General features: G+C 72.1%; 2 protein-coding genes across 3 annotated transcripts; both read right to left on the bottom strand.

Moving 5' to 3' along the window:
* Nucleotides 1-310: 310 nt before the first annotated feature.
* On the bottom strand, nt 311-7,735 carry TRAPPC14 (trafficking protein particle complex subunit 14). 2 transcript variants are annotated; one of them, XM_062598919.1, is made up of 11 exons: nt 6,892-7,735; nt 6,064-6,159; nt 5,238-5,370; nt 4,881-4,967; nt 4,465-4,585; nt 4,094-4,241; nt 3,811-3,893; nt 3,311-3,474; nt 2,041-2,195; nt 1,743-1,936; nt 311-621 (listed from the first exon to the last, which is right to left on the bottom strand). In XM_062598919.1, exons 1-11 carry the CDS (start codon nt 7,291-7,293, stop codon nt 468-470), a joined length of 1,737 nt encoding a protein of 578 aa, XP_062454903.1. In that variant the 5' UTR covers nt 7,294-7,735; the 3' UTR covers nt 311-467. The 2 variants fall into 2 exon arrangements, with proteins under 2 accessions (XP_062454903.1, XP_062454905.1); XM_062598921.1 differs by having other exon boundaries at nt 1,743-1,906.
* A 1,862-nt stretch (nt 7,736-9,597) lies between these two features.
* Nucleotides 9,598-14,838, bottom strand: GAL3ST4 (galactose-3-O-sulfotransferase 4). Its single transcript, XM_062598922.1, has 4 exons — nt 14,280-14,838; nt 12,860-13,061; nt 11,720-11,987; nt 9,598-10,504 (listed from the first exon to the last, which is right to left on the bottom strand). Exons 2-4 carry the CDS (start codon nt 12,967-12,969, stop codon nt 9,605-9,607), a joined length of 1,278 nt encoding a protein of 425 aa, XP_062454906.1. The 5' UTR covers nt 12,970-13,061; nt 14,280-14,838; the 3' UTR covers nt 9,598-9,604.
* Nucleotides 14,839-16,384: the final 1,546 nt, after the last annotated feature.

Here is a 16,384-nt window from a genome sequence, read left to right as displayed (position 1 = left end):
CAGGGACACGTCCCGGTCCCTTTTGTCCCCATCCCCGTCCCCCCTCCCAAATAACTGTGCCCCCCCCCAAAATAACCGTGCCCCCCCCTCAAATGACCATGTTCAAGACAAGGTGGGGGGGGTGTAAACAGCGCCGGGACCAGCTGCAGGACGTTCCCCCCCCCCCCCTGCACCAGTGCCACCCCCGTGTCCCCAGAGCATCGACACGGCCCCCCCCCGCCCCCCAAGCCTGGGGACAGGCCCTGTCCCTGTCCCCCCCCCCCCCCCAGTTTGGTGTCCATCCCCCCCCCCCCCCGCCAAACCCCCCCATGGCACGTTCCAGTGCAGTCCCAGTGAAGCAGCAGGTTTAGCCCCGGCGGCGTGGGGCGGCGTGGGGCCGCGTGGGGCGGGGGGGGGCGCGGCCCCGGCCCCCCCCCCCCAGACGCCTGCCCCCCCCCCCCAGGGACACCCCGTCCCCGAGGTGGCCGTCACTTGACGGGCTCCACGACCAGCACCTTGCACTCCCGCTTGGCGATCTTGTCCAGCGAGAGCACCGTCTTCTCGGGGGGCAGGTAGAGGGGCCGCCCCACGGGGGAGCCCACCGGCGGGGTGATGGCGCGCCGCTCCATCACGCTGCCGGACCTGGCGGGCGCGGGGCCGTGACGGGCGCGCCCCTGCCCCACGGCCCCTGGGGGGCTGCCGGGCCCCTGCCCCGTGGGGGGCTGCCGGGCACCTGCCCCACGGCTCCTGGGGGGCTGCCGGGCCCCTGCCCTGTGGGGGACTGCCAGGCCCCTGCCCCACGGCCCCTGGGGGGCTGCCGGGCCCCTGCCCCACGGCTCCTGGGGGGCTGCCGGGCCCCTGCCCCACGGCTCCTGGGGGGCTGCCGCGCCCCTGCCCCATGGGGGGCTGCCGGGCCCCTGCCACACGGCCCCTGGGGGGCTGCCGGGCCCCTGCCCCGTGGGGGACTGCCGGGCCCCTGCCCCACGGCTCCTGGGGGGCTGCCGGGCCCCTGCCCCACGGCCCCTGGGGGGCTGCCGGGCCCCTGCCCCACGGCCCCTGGGGGGCTGCCGGGCCCCTGCCCCGTGGGGGGCTGCCGGGCCCCTGCCCCACGGCTCCTGGGGGGCTGCCGGGCCCCTGCCCCACGGCCCCTGGGGGGCTGCCGGGCCCCTGCCCCATGGGGGGCTGCCGGGCACCTGCCCCACGGCCCCTGGGGGGCTGCCGCGCCCCTGCCCCATGGGGGACTGCCGGGCCCCTGCCCCACGGCTCCTGGGGGGCTGCCACGCCCCTGCCCCACGGCCCCTGGGGGACTGCCGGGCCCCTGCCCCATAGGGGACTGCCGGGCCCCTGCCCCATGGCCCCCTGGGGGGCTGGCGCGCCCCTGCCCCACGGCCCCTGGGGGGCTGCCGCGCCCCTGCCCCACGGCCCCGTGGGGGGCTGCCGGGTCCCTGCCCCGTGTCCCTGGGGAGTCTGGTTGTCCCCTGCCCCACGGCCCCCTGGGGGGCTGCCAGGCCCCTGCCCCACGGCCCACGACACCCCCACCCACCCACCTGCCCCAGCTGCCCCCCACCATCCCCTCCGCCCCCAGGTGCCCCCTCACCTCGTCTCTCCCACCCCACGCGTCCCCACCCCACGTCCCCACCCCACGCGTCCCCTCGCCCCGCCACGCGCACACGTGTGTGCATCCCCCCCCCCCCTCCACCGCCCCGCGTGTCCGTCCGTCCGTCCGTCCGTCCCCCCCCCCCCCCCGCCCCGAGCCCCGGTACCTCATGAGGTGGCTGCGGGCGGGTTGCTGGTGCGAGAAGGACTGGGAGCGGCCGAGCGCGGCCTGGTGCCGCTCCACGAGCTCGCGCACGGCCGGGCTGCTCGGGCTGCTCCGGCGCGACACGGGCCGGGCCTCGGGCGGCGGGTTCGCCGCGCTCGCCGTGAACTGCAGCTTCAGCTTCATGTGCTGCGACAGCTGCGGCGGCGGCGCCGGGAACGCGGCTGACGCCTCCCTCCCCCCCCCCCCCCCCCCCCCCGGCACCGAACCGAGCCGGGGCCCAGGCGTCCGGGCGGCCTCACCTCGAAAAGCCCGGCCCGCAGCGCCTGGAAGGCCACGCGGATCGTCAGGGCGCTGCCCTTGCGCGAGTAGCCCAGGTTGTTGAGCGGCGTGTGGCACACGACGGCGTCCAGCGCGGCCTGCGTGGCCCGGCGCTCCTCCCCGGATAGCTTCTTCCCTGCGGGGGACGGACGGACACACAGACGTGAGGACGGGACCTCCGCGCCCTCCCGGCCACCTCTGTCCCCTCTGATCCCCCCCCCCATCTCATCACGTCTGTCCCCTCTTGGCCACCCCCAGACCCTCCTCTGTCCCCGCTGATCCCCTCTCCGTCCCCTCTGTCCCTTCCCGGCCACCTCTGTCACCTCCACTCCCTCTGGGCCACCTTGTCCCCCTCCCGGCCACCCCTGTCCCCTCTGATCCTCCCCCCATCTCGTCTGTCACCTCTTGGCCACCCCCAGACCCTCCTCTGTCCCCGCTGATCCCCTCCCTGTCCCCTCTGTCCCCTCCCGGCCACCTCTGTCACCTCCACTCTCTCTGAGCCACCTTGTCCCCCTCCCGGCCACCCCTGTCCACTCTGATCCTCCCCCCATCTCGTCTGTCCCCTCTTGGCCACCCCCAGACCCTCCTCCGTCCCCTCTGTCCCCTCCCCGTCCCCTCTGTCCCCTCCTTCATCCCTGCTGATCCCCTCTCTGTCCCCTCCCGGCCACCTCTGTCCCCTCTGATCCCCCCCCATCTCATCACGTCTGTCCCCTCTTGGCCACCCCCAGACCCTCCTCTGTCCCCTCCCAGCCACCTCTGTCACCTCCACTCTCTCTGAGCCACCTTGTCCCCCTCCCGGCCACCCCTGTCCCCTCTGATCCTCCCCCCATCTCGTCTGTCCCCTCTTGGCCACCCCCAGACCCTCCTCCGTCCCCTCTGTCCCCTCCCCGTCCCCTCTGTCCCCTCCTTCATCCCTGCTGATCCCCTCTCTGTCTTCTCTGTCCCCTCCCGGCCACCTCTGTCCCCTCTGATCCCCCCCCATCTCATCACGTCTGTCCCCTCTTGGCCACCCCCAGACCCTCCTCTGTCCCCGCTGATCCCCTCCCTGTCCCCTCTGTCCCCTCCCGGCCACCTCTGTCACCTCCACTCTCTCTGAGCCACCTTGTCCCCCTCCCGGCCACCCCTGTCCCCTCTGATCCTCCCCCCATCTCGTCTGTCCCCTCTTGGCCACCCCCAGACCCTCCTCCGTCCCCTCTGTCCCCTCCCCGTCCCCTCTGTCCCCTCCCGGGGCCCGTCGCCTCCTGTCCCCACCGGCCGTGGCGGTCTCGGGCGTCCAGACGAGCCGCACGGCCAGGAAGTCCTGGAGGTCGTTGAGCAGCGTGTAGGTGACGGTGAAGCGCTGCCGGGCCCGCACCGGCGACTCGCAGGCGGCCGTCATCACGAAGCGCGGCCGCTCCAGGCGGATGCTCGGCAGCCTGGGGGGGGAGGGGGGGCGGGACGGCGGTTAGGGACGCGGGGACGGCGGCCAGGAGCCGTGGGGACGGCCCCAAGGAGCCTTGGGGACACGGGGTTGGCGACTCGGGGCAGCCCTGAGGACGTCAGGGACACGGGGATGACCACGCGGCACCCCGGGGACCCGGAGTAATGGCACCATCCCAGGGCAGGGATCCTCCTCCTTGGAGCAGGGAGACCCGGGAGGGTCCCTTCCCCCTTGGGGACAGCGCCCCAGGGGTCTCCCCCTTGGGGACAGCGCCCCAGGGGTCTCCCCCTTGGGGACCGGGGCCATCGAGGACCTTCGAGGTGGCTCTCACCGGTAATGCGTGTAGATGCTGCTGGTGAAGGGCAGCTTCGGCGTTGACCACTGGATCACGGCCACCAACGGGACCTCCAAGCCCTGGAGGGACAGAGGGTCGGGAACGTCCCTGTGCCCTCCACCCACAGCAAGGACACCCCCTCGCCCGCCTTGTCCTAGCCAGGATGGTCCCCAAAACCTCCCGGTCACCCTCAGGTCCCCAACACGACGGATTCCCCCCTCCCAGCCGGAACGGTCCCTCTTGGTGTCCCCCCACGGCGCCCCGCGCCGCGTCCCCTCACCTCCTTGGCGTCCTCGGGGGGCCTCTCGGGCGCCTGGAGCTGGAAGAGGAAGTTGTGCTCCTCGAGGGCGCTGAGGGCGCAGGGACAGGCCGAGCCGGCGCTGGCCACGCGGCAGAAGGCGCCCACGGGCACCTCGCCCGAGTGGTGGCTGCGGGACGGGGCGCGGGGACAGCTCAGGGACACGGGGAGGGGACAGCCCGGAGGCTGGGGGGCGGCCTCCCCCGGGGGGCCGAGGACGCGGCGCGGCCCCCTCCCAAGGGACGCGCAGATCCCCACGGCTTCCTCGGGGTCCCCCCCGCAGCCGCGTCCCCCCACCCCCCCCCCACCCCGAGGACATTCCCGGGGGACCCCAGGGTGTCCCCAGCGCTCACCAGACGTCATCGACCAGCAGGACGGAGCCGTCAGGCATGACGGGCAGGTAGCTGGCGTTGAAGTTGGGCAGGATCTGCACGTCCCACAGCGAGATCTCCTCCTGGGACCAGCCGTTCAGCACTGGGTGACAAGGACACCGAGGTGACACCGGGGGGGGGGGGACACACCGAGGTGAAACCACGGCGGGGGGGGGGGGACACCGAGGTGGCCCCAAGCAGCCTGCGTCCCGTCCGCGTCCCTCTCGACACGCATCTTCTGCTCTGCCCCGGCCACCATCTCAGTCCGAGCCACCCCCCGGTCCCCCCCCCTCTCCGGGGTGGCCGTGTGTCGTCCCTCCCACCCCACCCCAAGCCTCCCTGGCGTCCGTGTCCTCGTGCCACCGCGCGGTCCCCGTGCCACCGCGCGGTCCCCTCACCTTTGAGCACGGTGAGGTACTTCCCGGAGACGGTGAGCTGGCGGCATCGCACCACGGGCGGGGGCAGCACAGTCAGCAGGGTGCTCACTGCGGGCAGACGGGCAGTCAGGGGACACCGGGGAGGGACACGTCGGGGGGACGCGGGGCACCCACGTGACAGCAGGTACCGGGGACGCAAGGCACGGCCGGCTGGCAGGGCGGGGGACACGGAGCTGGGGAGCCTGAGGGGGGACAAGGGACGTGGGGGGGGGACGCAGGGTGCCAGAGGCAGGGGACACGGAGGCAGACGGGGGCCACCAGGAGGGACAAGGGACGTGGGGGACACGGGGGACACGGGGGACATGGGGCCAGCCCCACCTTGCGCCTTGAAGGCCCCCTGCTCCTGGCGGAAGACGTGCGTGGGCGCTCGGGTCTGGAGCAGGCTCAGGTACCCGCCGCCCTCCCGCAGCTCGGGCGGCTCCGTGTCCCGCTTCCACACCGTCACCACGATCTGGGGACGGCAGGGACACGGGGGCCGGGCTGGCCCAGGGGTCCTCTCCCATCCCCGGGGTCTCCTGCTGTCCCCCAAACCCACCCCAGCTGCTCCCGAGGGACTCGGAGAGGGGAGACACGAAGGCTGCATCCTGCTCCCCATCTCTGCTCACAGTCCCGTGTCACCACGCTTGTCCCCCAGGTCCCAGTGCTGGCCCCCAGGTCCCAACGCTGTCCCCAAGGTCCCAATGCTGTCCCCAAGGTCCCAACGCTGGCCCCCACGTCCCAGCGCTGGCCCCAAGGTCCCAACGCTGGCCCCAAGGTCCCAGTGCTGGCCCCACTGCCACCCTCACCTTGATGGTGGGAAGCACCGTGGTTAGGTCTTAGTCCCAACTCTGGGTCCTCATGCTGTCCCCGAGGTCCCATCCTGTCCTCGAGGTCCCATCCTGTCCCCGAGGTCTCCTCCCATTGCCAAGGCCCCCACGCTGTCCCCCCTTGCCCCTGAGGTCCCCACGCTGTCCCCTCCCACCCCGGAGATCCCCACACTGCCACCAGCCCCATGTTTCCCTCAAGTCCCCCTCCCATCCCCAAAGACCCCACACACACCGTCCTCAAGTTCCCCTCCCGTCCCCAAGGTCCCCGCACCATCCCTGAGATCCCCTCCCGTCCCCAAGGTCCCCACGCTGTCCCCGAGGTCCCATGCCAGCCTCACCTTGGCCTTGACGGTGCCGGGGGGCAGCTTGTCGAGGGAGATGGTCAAGGGGAAGATGACCTCGTCCGTGGACACGATGGGGTCCTCCACCGGCATCTGGGGCCGCAGCGGGGCTCAGCCGCGGTGGCCCCTTCCCCGTCCCGTGTCACCTCCCCCGTCCCAGCTCCTCCCGCCGGTCCTCAGCCCCGCATCTGCCCCACGTCCCTCCACTGCCCCCCCCGCCACGTCCCCACGTCCTTCTCTTGTCCCCCACATCCGCTCTTGTCCCCAAGCCCGTCCCTTGTCCCCCCATATCCACTCTTGTCCCCATGTCCCTCCCTTGCCCCCCATGTCTCCCTTGTCCCTGTGTCCCTTGTCCCCATGTCCCACCCTTGCCCCCTATGCCCACCCTTGTCCCCATGTCCCTCCCTTGTCCCCCTATGCCCACTCCTGTCCCCACGTCCCTCCCTTGCCCCCCGTCTCCCTTGTCCCCATGCACCTCTTTTGCCCCCCATATCTCCCTTGTCCCCATGTCCCTCCCTTGTCCCCCTATACCAACCCTTGTCCCCATGTCCCTCCCTTGCCCCTCAAGTCTCCCTTGTCCCCATGTCCCACCCTTGTCCCCATGTCCCTCCCTTGTCCCCCTATGCCCACCCCTGTCCCCGTGTCCCTCCCTTGTCCCCATGTCCCACCCTTGCTCCCTTGTCCCCACGTCCCTCCCACGCTCCCCATGTCCCCTTGTCCCTCCTTTGCCCCCCACACCCACCCTTGGCCCCACATCCCCGCCCCCAAATCCCACCACCTCTCCCGTCCCCCCCCCCCCACCCCCCGCCGCCGTCGGTCACCCACCCCGGCCGCGGGCCGCCCCGGGGGGCCCTGGCTGTGCGTCAGCAGGGCCCGGCAGTCCCGGAAAACGGGGGGCTCCGGCGGGACCCCGCCGCCTTCGCCGCCCTCCGCCTCCCCGTCCCCGTCGCGCTCGCCGCCGGGCTCCGAGCCGCCGGGGCTGACGCTGGCCAGGGCGGCCAGCGAGGCGGCCAGCTCGGCCCAGGGCGGCCGGCCCGGCCCGGCCCCGGTGCCGGCCCCGGTGCCGGGGCGGCAGCGGAGCACCAGGAGGAACCGCACGGTCTCACCCAGGTAGAGGTGGTTACGGCGGGGCAGCGCCCGGTACCGGCCCGGTTCGCCCGTCAGCAGCTCCCGGGCGGCGAACGGCACCGCCGGGAAGTACATGAAGTAATCGCACTGCGACTCCATGGGCCCGACCGGTACCGGAGGAGGAGGACGGGGGGGGGGTGGGGGGGCCGGCGGCACCGGGCGGGGGGGGGAGGGGGTCTTGGGGACCGGGGGGGGGGGCACCGGAAGCGGGCGGATGGATGCGGGGGGAGGCCGGGGGCACCGGGGTGATGCCGGGACCAGAGCGGAGGCGTCCCGGGGTGGGGAGTGGGGGGGGGGGGGGGATCCCGGGTGGGACGGGGGGATCCCGAGGCCGGGCCGGGCCGGGCCGCGGGGAGCCCGGGGGGGATGTCGGGGCTCCGGGGGAAGGAGGGAGGGGCGGGGGCGGGGGGCGGGGGCGGTGCTGGGCCCGGGCACCGGGCGGGGGTGGGGGGTGGGGGGGGGGAGGACGGTGCCGGGCCGGGGGCTCCCGGGGGCGGTTCCGGTTCCGGCTCCGGCTCCGCGCGGCGCTGCCGGAGCGACCGGGCGGGGCCGGGGGCGGGGGCGGGGCCGGGGGCGGGGCGGGCGGCAGGCAGCGCGGGCGAGCGCCGAGCGCCGCCGCCGAGCGCATCGATGAGGGGCTGAGGCACCACCCCCTGGAGGACCCGCTGCCCGCCACGGGTGCTGACGTCACATCCGCTCCCCGCACAGGGACCAATCGCCGCGCGGGAAGGCGCGTTTCCCTCGACGGGGTGGGGCAGGGCTTCAGCCTAACGCCTTCATGCCCGGCTCGGGGCGGGACTTCCTGTTCTGCCGCTGAGGAGAGCCAATAACGCCCTCCCGCCCAGCGCAGCCGAATGACTGACAGCACCATCGCCCAATCATCGGGCTGACACTTTTTTTTGGTTATTTAATAATTGCCCTTAAGATGGCGCGAACCGTGACAGGGGGCGGGGCCTGGACAAGCCCCTCCCCCTCCCGGGGAGGCTCCACCCACATTCCATGAACATGCTATGGCGGGAATTTGGCACGCTACAGGCACAGCTCGACACGCCAGTGACACGTCTCGACACGCCATGGCTCGACACGCCAGTGACATGGCTCGACATGTCATGGCTTGACATACCAGTGACACGGCTCAACACGCCATGGCTCGACACACCTGTGACACGGCTCGACACGCCCGGGACACGGCTCGACACACCAGTGACACGGCTCGACACGCCATGGGCCCGCCGTAGCCCAGAGCAGCGACCCGAGGCCCCCGGGGTCGTACCATGAGGAGATCGTCCCCCCCCCCCAAAACCCGCTGGGCCCGGGGAACGGGGACCCCCCTGTACCGAGGGGACACCCCCGTACCGAGGGGACCCCCCCACTGAGGAGACCCCCCAAAAAAACCCTGCACCGTGAGGGGGACCCCAAACCCCGCTAGGACCGGGGAACCGGGACCCCCCCGTACCGAGGGGACCTCCCCGTACCGAGGAGACCCCCCCCAAAAAACTGCACCTCGAGGGGGACCCCGAACCCCGCTGGGGCCGGACACGGCTGCTTGGCAAACGAAGGTGCCGGGGGGGGTACGGCCGGGGGACACCCCCACCCTGCAGCCCCCGCCGCCCCGAGCGGGGAAACTGAGGCACGGCGCTGTGCCATGGGGCACCCATAGGGGTGCAATGCACCCATGGGGCACCCTGGCACCCATAGGGGTGCAACACACCCATCGCTCAGAGCAGGGAAACCGAGGCACAGTGCTGTGCTGTGGGGCACCCCAGCACCCCTTGGGGTGCAATGCGGCAATAGGGCACCCTGGCACCCCTTGGGGTGCAACGCACCCATCGCTCAGAGCAGGGAAACCGAGGCACGGCGCCGCACCCATGGGACACCATAGGGGTGCAATGCACCCATGGGGCACCCCAACACCTTTTGGGGTGCAATGCATCCATGGGACACCCCGGAACCCATAGGGGTGCAATGCACCCATGGGGCACCCCAACACCCTTTGGGGTGCAATGCATCCATGGGACATCCCGGAACCCATAGGGGTGCAATGCACCCATGGGGCACCCCAACACCTTTTGGGGTGCAATGCATCCATGGGACATCCCGGAACCTATAGGGGTGCAATGCACCCATGGGGCACCCCAACACCCTTTGGGGTGCAATGCATCCATGGGACACCCCGGAACCCATAGGGGTGCAATGCACCCATGGGGCACCCCAACACCCTTTGGGGTGCAATGCATCCATGGGGCACCCCGGAACCTATAGGGATGCAATGCACCCATGGGGCACCCCAACACCCTTTGCGGTGCAATGCACCCATGGGACACCCCGGAACCTATAGGGGTGCACCCATGGGACACCCCATCCCCCCAACCTCTCCCCGTAACCCCCCTCCCCTTCCCCGCCCCGTCCGCTACCCCCCGGCCCGGGGCGGCGTCACCGCGGTGCCGTTGCCGAACTGCCGCCGGTCGAGGATGTCCTTGTACTGGAGCTCGGGGGTGGCGAGGCGGGCGCAGCGCTCGCGCTCGCCCGGCGCCAGCCCGGCCCGCAGCGCGTAGCCCAGGATCTCGGCCCTGCCCGGCGGCTGGAAGGGCCGGAGGCGCCTCTCGGCGATGGCCGCCGCCGCCACGGGCCCCCCGCCGCGCAGGCAGCGGCGGGCCAGGGCCGCGCGCCGCTCCCGCAGCCGCCCCACCTCGGCCCGCAGCCTCGCCGCCCCGAACGCCTCGGCCCGCCGCCAGAACGACCGGTTCAGGTGGGTGTAGAGCGCCCAGTCGAGGGCGTTCCAGGCACGGAGGCGGGCGGCTTGCGTGGCGCCGGCTCCATCACCGGCTCCGGCACCGGCTCCGGCACCGGCTCCATCACCGGCTCCATCACCGGCTCTGGCGCCGGCTCCGGCGCCGGCTCCGGCGCCGGCTCCGGAGCCCCGGCGGCCGTTGTGGGCGAAGGCGGCCACGTCCTCCTCGGCCCAGCACAGGGCGTCGCGCAGCAGCACGAGCGACTCGTCGAAGTGCTCGGCCAGCAGCACCAAGGCGAAGACCCGTTCCAAACCCTCGAGCGCCGCCGCCACCGCTCCGGCGCCGGCGGGTCGAGCCGGCAAGCCGAAATCGAACCAAAGCAGGTTACGGGCGTAATGGTTGCCCCGCGCTCCCGGTTCGTAGAAACGCTCGGGCGAAGCCAAGAAAGCGCCCAAAGACGGAGCCCGGCGGAACGCCGGAGCCACGGCGCGGTAGTAGGCGAAGGCCGATTCGCCCAGCGTGCCCGGGTCCCGCACGATGGAGAAGTAGAAGCTGTCGTTGGGCATCACCTTCTGCACCTGCGGGGCGACGGGGGCTCGCTGGAGCTGCCTGGGACCCCCCCCCTCCCCGCCAGCGCGGCCGCCGGCTCCGTCCGGGGTGTCCTCGAGCCCCTTCCAGCACCACCCTGCCCGCCCGCGGATGGCCTCCGTCTTCCCCAGATGTTCTCCATCTCCCCAGGTGGCCTCCATCTCCCCAGGTGGCCTCCATCTCCCCTAGACACCCCCCATCTCCCCCAACTGTCCATCGTCTGCCTGAGATGGCCTCCATCTCCCCCAGACATCTCCCATCTCCCCCGAACATCCATCGTCTGCCTGAGGTGGCCTCCATCTCCCCAGACAGCCACCATCTCCCCCAGACATCCCCTATCTCTCCCGAACATCCATCATCTCCCTGAGGTGGCCTCCATCTCCCCAGGTGGCCTCCAACTCCCCCAGATGTCCACCATCTCCCCCAAATGTCCATCATCTCACTGAGGTGGCCTCCATCTCCCCTAGACATCCTCAATCTCCCCCAAACATCCATCATCTGCCTGTGGTGGCCTCCATCTCCCCAGGTGGCCTCTATCTCCCCCGGACGTCCACCATCTCCCCCAACCATCCATCGTCTCCCTGAGGTGGCCTCCATCTCCCCCAGATGGCCTCCATCTCCCCCAGACATCTCCCATCTCCCCCAAACATCCATCATCTCCCCCAGCATCCTCCATCCCCCCAGATGGCCTCCATCCCCCCCCCCCAGACATCCATCTCCCCCAGGCATCCACCATCTCTCCTAGAGTTTCCTCATCTCCTCCAGGCATCCTCCATCTCCTCCAGATGCTCCCCGTTTCCCCTAGATATTCCCCATCTCCCCTGGAGGTTCCCCACCTCCCCCAGCTGTCCTCCGTCTCACCTGGATGTCCTCTGTCTTGCCCAGACACCCTCTGTCTCCCCTGGACATTCTCCATCTCCTCTGGGCATCCGCCATCCCTCCTAGACGTTCTCCATCTCACCCAGTTGCCTTCCATCTCCCCCAGGCACCCACCAGCTCATCCGGTTGTCCTCCGCGCCCCCCAGACGTCCCTCATCTCCCCCAAACACCCACCATCTCCCCAGGTGTCCTCCGTCGTCGTCCCCCTCCCCAGGCATCCACCATCTCCCCTAGATGTGCCCCCAGCATCCCCCCAGCACCCGTTCCCGGGGTCCCCAGCGTCCCCCTGTCCTCAGCATCCCTGGCGGCCCCGGCGGCCCCGTCACCTCGGGCAGGTTGAAGCGCATGTGGTGGCAGAGGATGTCGAAGGGGGGCCCGCCGGGGCGGTAGCCCTTGACGCGGCTGGCCTGGAAGAGGCCGGGGTAGCCGAACTGGTAGCGGTGGGGCAGGGCGAAGCGGAGGCCGTGGGCCTCGCCGAAGCGGTGCAGCAGGTTCACCACGCTGCTGCTGCCCGTCTTGTGCGTCTTCAGGAAGACCAGGTGGGTGCGGGGCTGGCAGGGCGGCGGCGGGCGGGCGGCGGGCGCCGCGGGGGACCTGGGGGTGGTGGTGGTGGGGAACGGGCAGAGCGTTGGGGGCGGCCATCGAGGACCCCCGAGCCACCCGTTCCAGGTAGCCAAGGGGTTGAGGATTCCCGTCCTGCCTGTCCCCAAGCACCCAAAGGGTTGGGGACCCTCATGTCACCCATCCTGGGCACCGAAGCGGATGAGGACCCCCATATCAGGTATCCAAGTGGTTGGAGACCCCAATTCTGCCTGTCCGCAAGCTCCCAAGAGGTTGGGGACTCCCGTGTCACCCATCCTGGGCACCAACGCAGATGAGAACCCCCCACATCACCCATCCCAGGCACCCAAGGGGTTGGGGACCCCCGTGTCACCCATCCTGGGCACCAAAGCAGATGAGAACACCCCACATCCCCCATCCCAGGCACCCAAGGGGTTGGGGACCCCTGTGTCACCCATCCTGGGCACCAAAACAGATGAGAACCCCCCACATCCCCCATCCCAGGCACCCAAGGGGTTGGGGACCCTCATGTCACCCATCCTGGGCACCAGAGCAGATGGGGACCCCCCACATCCCCCATCCCAGGAACCCAAGAAGTTGCAGAGCCCCATCCTACTTGTCCACAAGTCCCCAAAGGGGTGGGGACCCCCCATCCTGCTTGGTCCCAAGCACCCAAAGAGTTGGGGGTCTCCATCCCACCCACCCTGGGCAGCCAAAGGGACAAGGACCCCATCCCATCCGTCACCCGAGGAGCTGGGGACCTCCATCCTGCCTGTCCCCAGCCGTCCAAGGGGTCAGAGACCCCCATCCCAGGCACCCCGCGGGTGGGACCCCCCATCCCACCCCCCATGGAATTTTGGGGTGCAGAAGCTAAAGGGAGACGGTCCGGGCTGGGGGGCCCCCACCTCCGCTGGAAGGGTCCCACCAGGAGCTGCACCACGAAGCCGACGGTCACGCAGACGCCCAGGGCGGCCACCAGCACCTGGAACCGGCAGCAGGCGGATGGCAGCTTCATGGTCCCCGGGGGGGGGGGGACACGGGGACTCCGGGGGGGGGGAAGGGGGGGGCCCCGGCGTCCGGGCCGGGGACGCTGCAAAGCTGGAGAACCTGGCGGGGGGGGGGGGGAAGGACCAGACGTGGCTCCGTCAGGCGCGTGGCCTGCGTGTCACCTCCACGGGTGGGGGGTCCACGCGGGGGGTGTCTGTGTGTCCCCCCCCCCCCAGTGCAGCCACGTCGTGACAGCCGGGGGGGTCCACACGGGGGGTGTCTGTGTGTCCCCCCCCTCCCCGGTGAGGCCACGTCGTGGCGGCCAGGGGGAGTCCACGCGGGGGGTGTCTGTGTGTCCCCCCCCCTCCCCGGTGGGGCCACGTCGTGGCGGCCGGGGGGGTTCGCGGAGGCGTCTGGGCCCCCGCCAGCCCAGCCCGGCCCTTCCCCGGCCACTCGGGAGCCATTACGGGGTGGGGGACGGACAGACGGACAGAGCCCCACCCGGACAGGCGGACGGGGATGGAAACCCCCATCGTGGACAGACACCCCCGGGACCCCCCTGCCCCACACAAGGGGGGGGCAGCCCCCGCCACCGTGTCCCCCGTGTCCCCCTCCATGACCCCCCCCGGCTCCCTCTGAGACCCCCATGTCCCTCCTGTCCCCCTCCATGACCCACATGTCCCCCGTGTCCCCCTCCATGACCCCCAGGCCCCCATGTCCTTCAGGGTCCCCTCGTCCCTGCTCTGTGACCCCCCCCGTCCCCACAAGACCCCCCTGTTCACCCCCAGGATTTCCCTGTCCCTGTGTCACCTCCTGCACCCCACATCCCCCCTGCACCCCACGTCCCCCCACGGACCCTGTGTCACCTCCTGGACCCCATGTCCCCCCTGCATCCCATGTCCCCCCCACAGACCCTGTGTCCCCTCCTGCACCCCACATCCCCCCTGCACCCCATGTCCCCCCCCCTGGATCCTGTGTCACCTCCTGGACCCCATGTCCCCCCTGCATCCCATGTCCCCCCCCCCGGACCCTGTGTCCCCTCCTGCGCCCCACATCCCCCCTGCACCCCATGTTCCCCCGGGGCACTGTGTCCCCACCTGCGCCCCATGCCCCATCTTGCCTCCTGGCTCCGTGTCCCCCCATGTCCCCCCACGTCCCCCCTGTACCTCATGTCCCCTCCTGTGTCCCCATATCCCCCCATGTCCCTGTGTCCCACCTCGTCCCCCCGGGTCCCCCCATGTCCTCTCCGGTCCCCCATGTCCCCCCATATCCTCCTGGGTCCCCCCATATCCCGCCGGCTCCCCCACGTCCCCCCGGTCCCCCCACCACCGCACTCACCGCGGGTCCGGGGGCGCCGGGGGCAGCGAGGACCCCGGATCCCGGGCAGCGGGTTCAGCCCCGCCGCATCCCGCCGCCGCCGCCGCCGCTCGGGGCCCCGGCGTCCGGGGTGGGGGGGTGGGAGCGGGGGAATCCGGTGTCCCGGGCTCTGCGCCCGGGGTGGGGGTGTCCAGGGGGGGTCCCGGGGGGATCCGGTGTCCTGGTGTCCTGGCGGGTCTCGGGGGATCCGCGATGGGTCCCAGGGGGTCCCGGTGTCCCGGCGGGTCCCGGGGGGCCCCCGGGGGGGTCCCGGTGTCCCGGGGGGGGGGGGGTCCTGGTTTCCCAGTGGGTCCCGGCGGGTCCCGGTGTCCCGGCAGGTCCCGGAGGGTCCCCGTGTCCCGGTGGGGCCCGGCGGGTCCCGGTGTCCCGGCGGGTCCCGGCAGGTCCCGGCCGCGCTCTCGCTCTTCGCCGAAGTTTCCTTCTTTGTCTCCCGCTGTCCCGCCCCGCCCCGCTGCACCGGGCCGGATCCTCCCCCCGGTACCGGGCCGGATCCTCCTCTCGGGTCCGGGTCCGGGCCGGATCCCTCCCCTCCGGTACCGGGCCGGATCCCTCCCCCCGGGTCCAGGTCCGGGTCTGGGCCGGACCCCTTCTCCCCCCGGTATTGGGCCAGATCCGTCCCCTCGGTACCAGGCCGGGTCCCTCCCCCCCCCCCCCCCCCCCCGGACTGGGCCAGATCCTCCCCCCGGGTCCGGGTCCAGATCCGGGCCCGGGCCGGACCCCTCCTCCCCCAAGTACCGGGCCGGACCCCTCCTCTCTCCGGCCCCCCCACCCCGGTACAGGGCCGGGTCCCTCCTCCCTCCCCCCCGCCCCCGGACCAGGCTGGATCCTCCCCCCGGTACCCGGCTGGACCCCCCCCCCCCCGCCCGGAGTAGCTCCAGGCTGCAGTGGGCACCCAGCACCGTGCAGGATGGCACCCTGTGACGGGACCTGGGACCCCCGGCCCGCCTGGCGCTGGGATGCTCTGAACCCGGTACCGGCCCCGGGACCCCCGGTCCTGCCTGGGTCCGGGACCCCCCGGCCAGTACCGGCCTTGGGACCCCCCATCCTGCCCAGACCAGGACCCCTCAGCTGGTACCAGCCCCAAGACCCCCCCATCCTGCCCGGGTCCCGGACCCCCCGGGTACCAGCCCCGGGCCCCCGATCCTGCCCGGGTCCAGGACCCCCCCACACTGGTACTGACCCCAGGCCCCCCCATCCTGCCCAGGTCCAGGACCCCCCGGGTACCAGCCCCGGGCCCCCGATCCTGCCCGGGTCCAGGACCCCCCCACACTGGTACTGACCCCAGGCCCCCCCATCCTGCCCGGGTCCAGGAGCCCCCCACACTGGTGCCAGCCCCGGGACCCCCCATCCTGCCCGGGTCCAGGACCCCTCATTGGTACCAGCCCTGGGACCCCCCATCCTGCCCAGACCGCCCCCCCTCCGGGCGGTACTGGCCCTGGGACCCCCCATCTTGCCCGGACAGCCCCCCCCACCCAGTACCGGCCCCGGGCCTCTCCTCATGGTGCTGGGGGTCTCCAGGGGTCCCCGGGGTCGAGGGTGCCTGGGGGTCCCCAGGCCGCCTCTCTCTACCGGGGGTCTCCAGGCCACCGGGGCTGGAGAGAGCCTTGGGCCGTATGGGGCTATAGGGGACCCTCGCGCTAGAGGGGAGCGTGGGGCCATATGGGACCTCCTCGCAGGCTATGTGGGGCTATAGGAGACTCCCGAGCCACGCAGCGCTATAGGGGATCCCTGTGTCAAAGGGAGCTCTAAGGTCCCCCAAGCCATAGGGGTCTATGGGGCCCTCAGCCATAGTGGGGGCTACAGGGTCCCCCGAGCCATAGGGGTCTACAGGGCCCTCAGCCATAGTGGGGGCTATAGGGTCCCCCGAGCCATAGGGGTCTATAGGGACCCCTGGCCATAGAGAGCTACAAGGTTCCCTGCGCCATAGGGGGGCTATAGGGACCCCCCGGCCGCAGGGCGCTATAGGTACCCGCCCCACGTGGGCGCTGCGGCCGCCCTGGCCACGCCCCTCGCGCGTGCCGGCAAGGAGGGAGGGGGAGGGGGCGGGGCCGGGCCGCCGCCTGCGC

This window comes from Rhea pennata, chromosome 39, assembly GCF_028389875.1.
Source record: "Rhea pennata isolate bPtePen1 chromosome 39, bPtePen1.pri, whole genome shotgun sequence".
NCBI classification, from domain to species: domain Eukaryota; kingdom Metazoa; phylum Chordata; class Aves; order Rheiformes; family Rheidae; genus Rhea; species Rhea pennata.
This window is presented reverse-complemented; position numbering and strand designations above follow the sequence as displayed.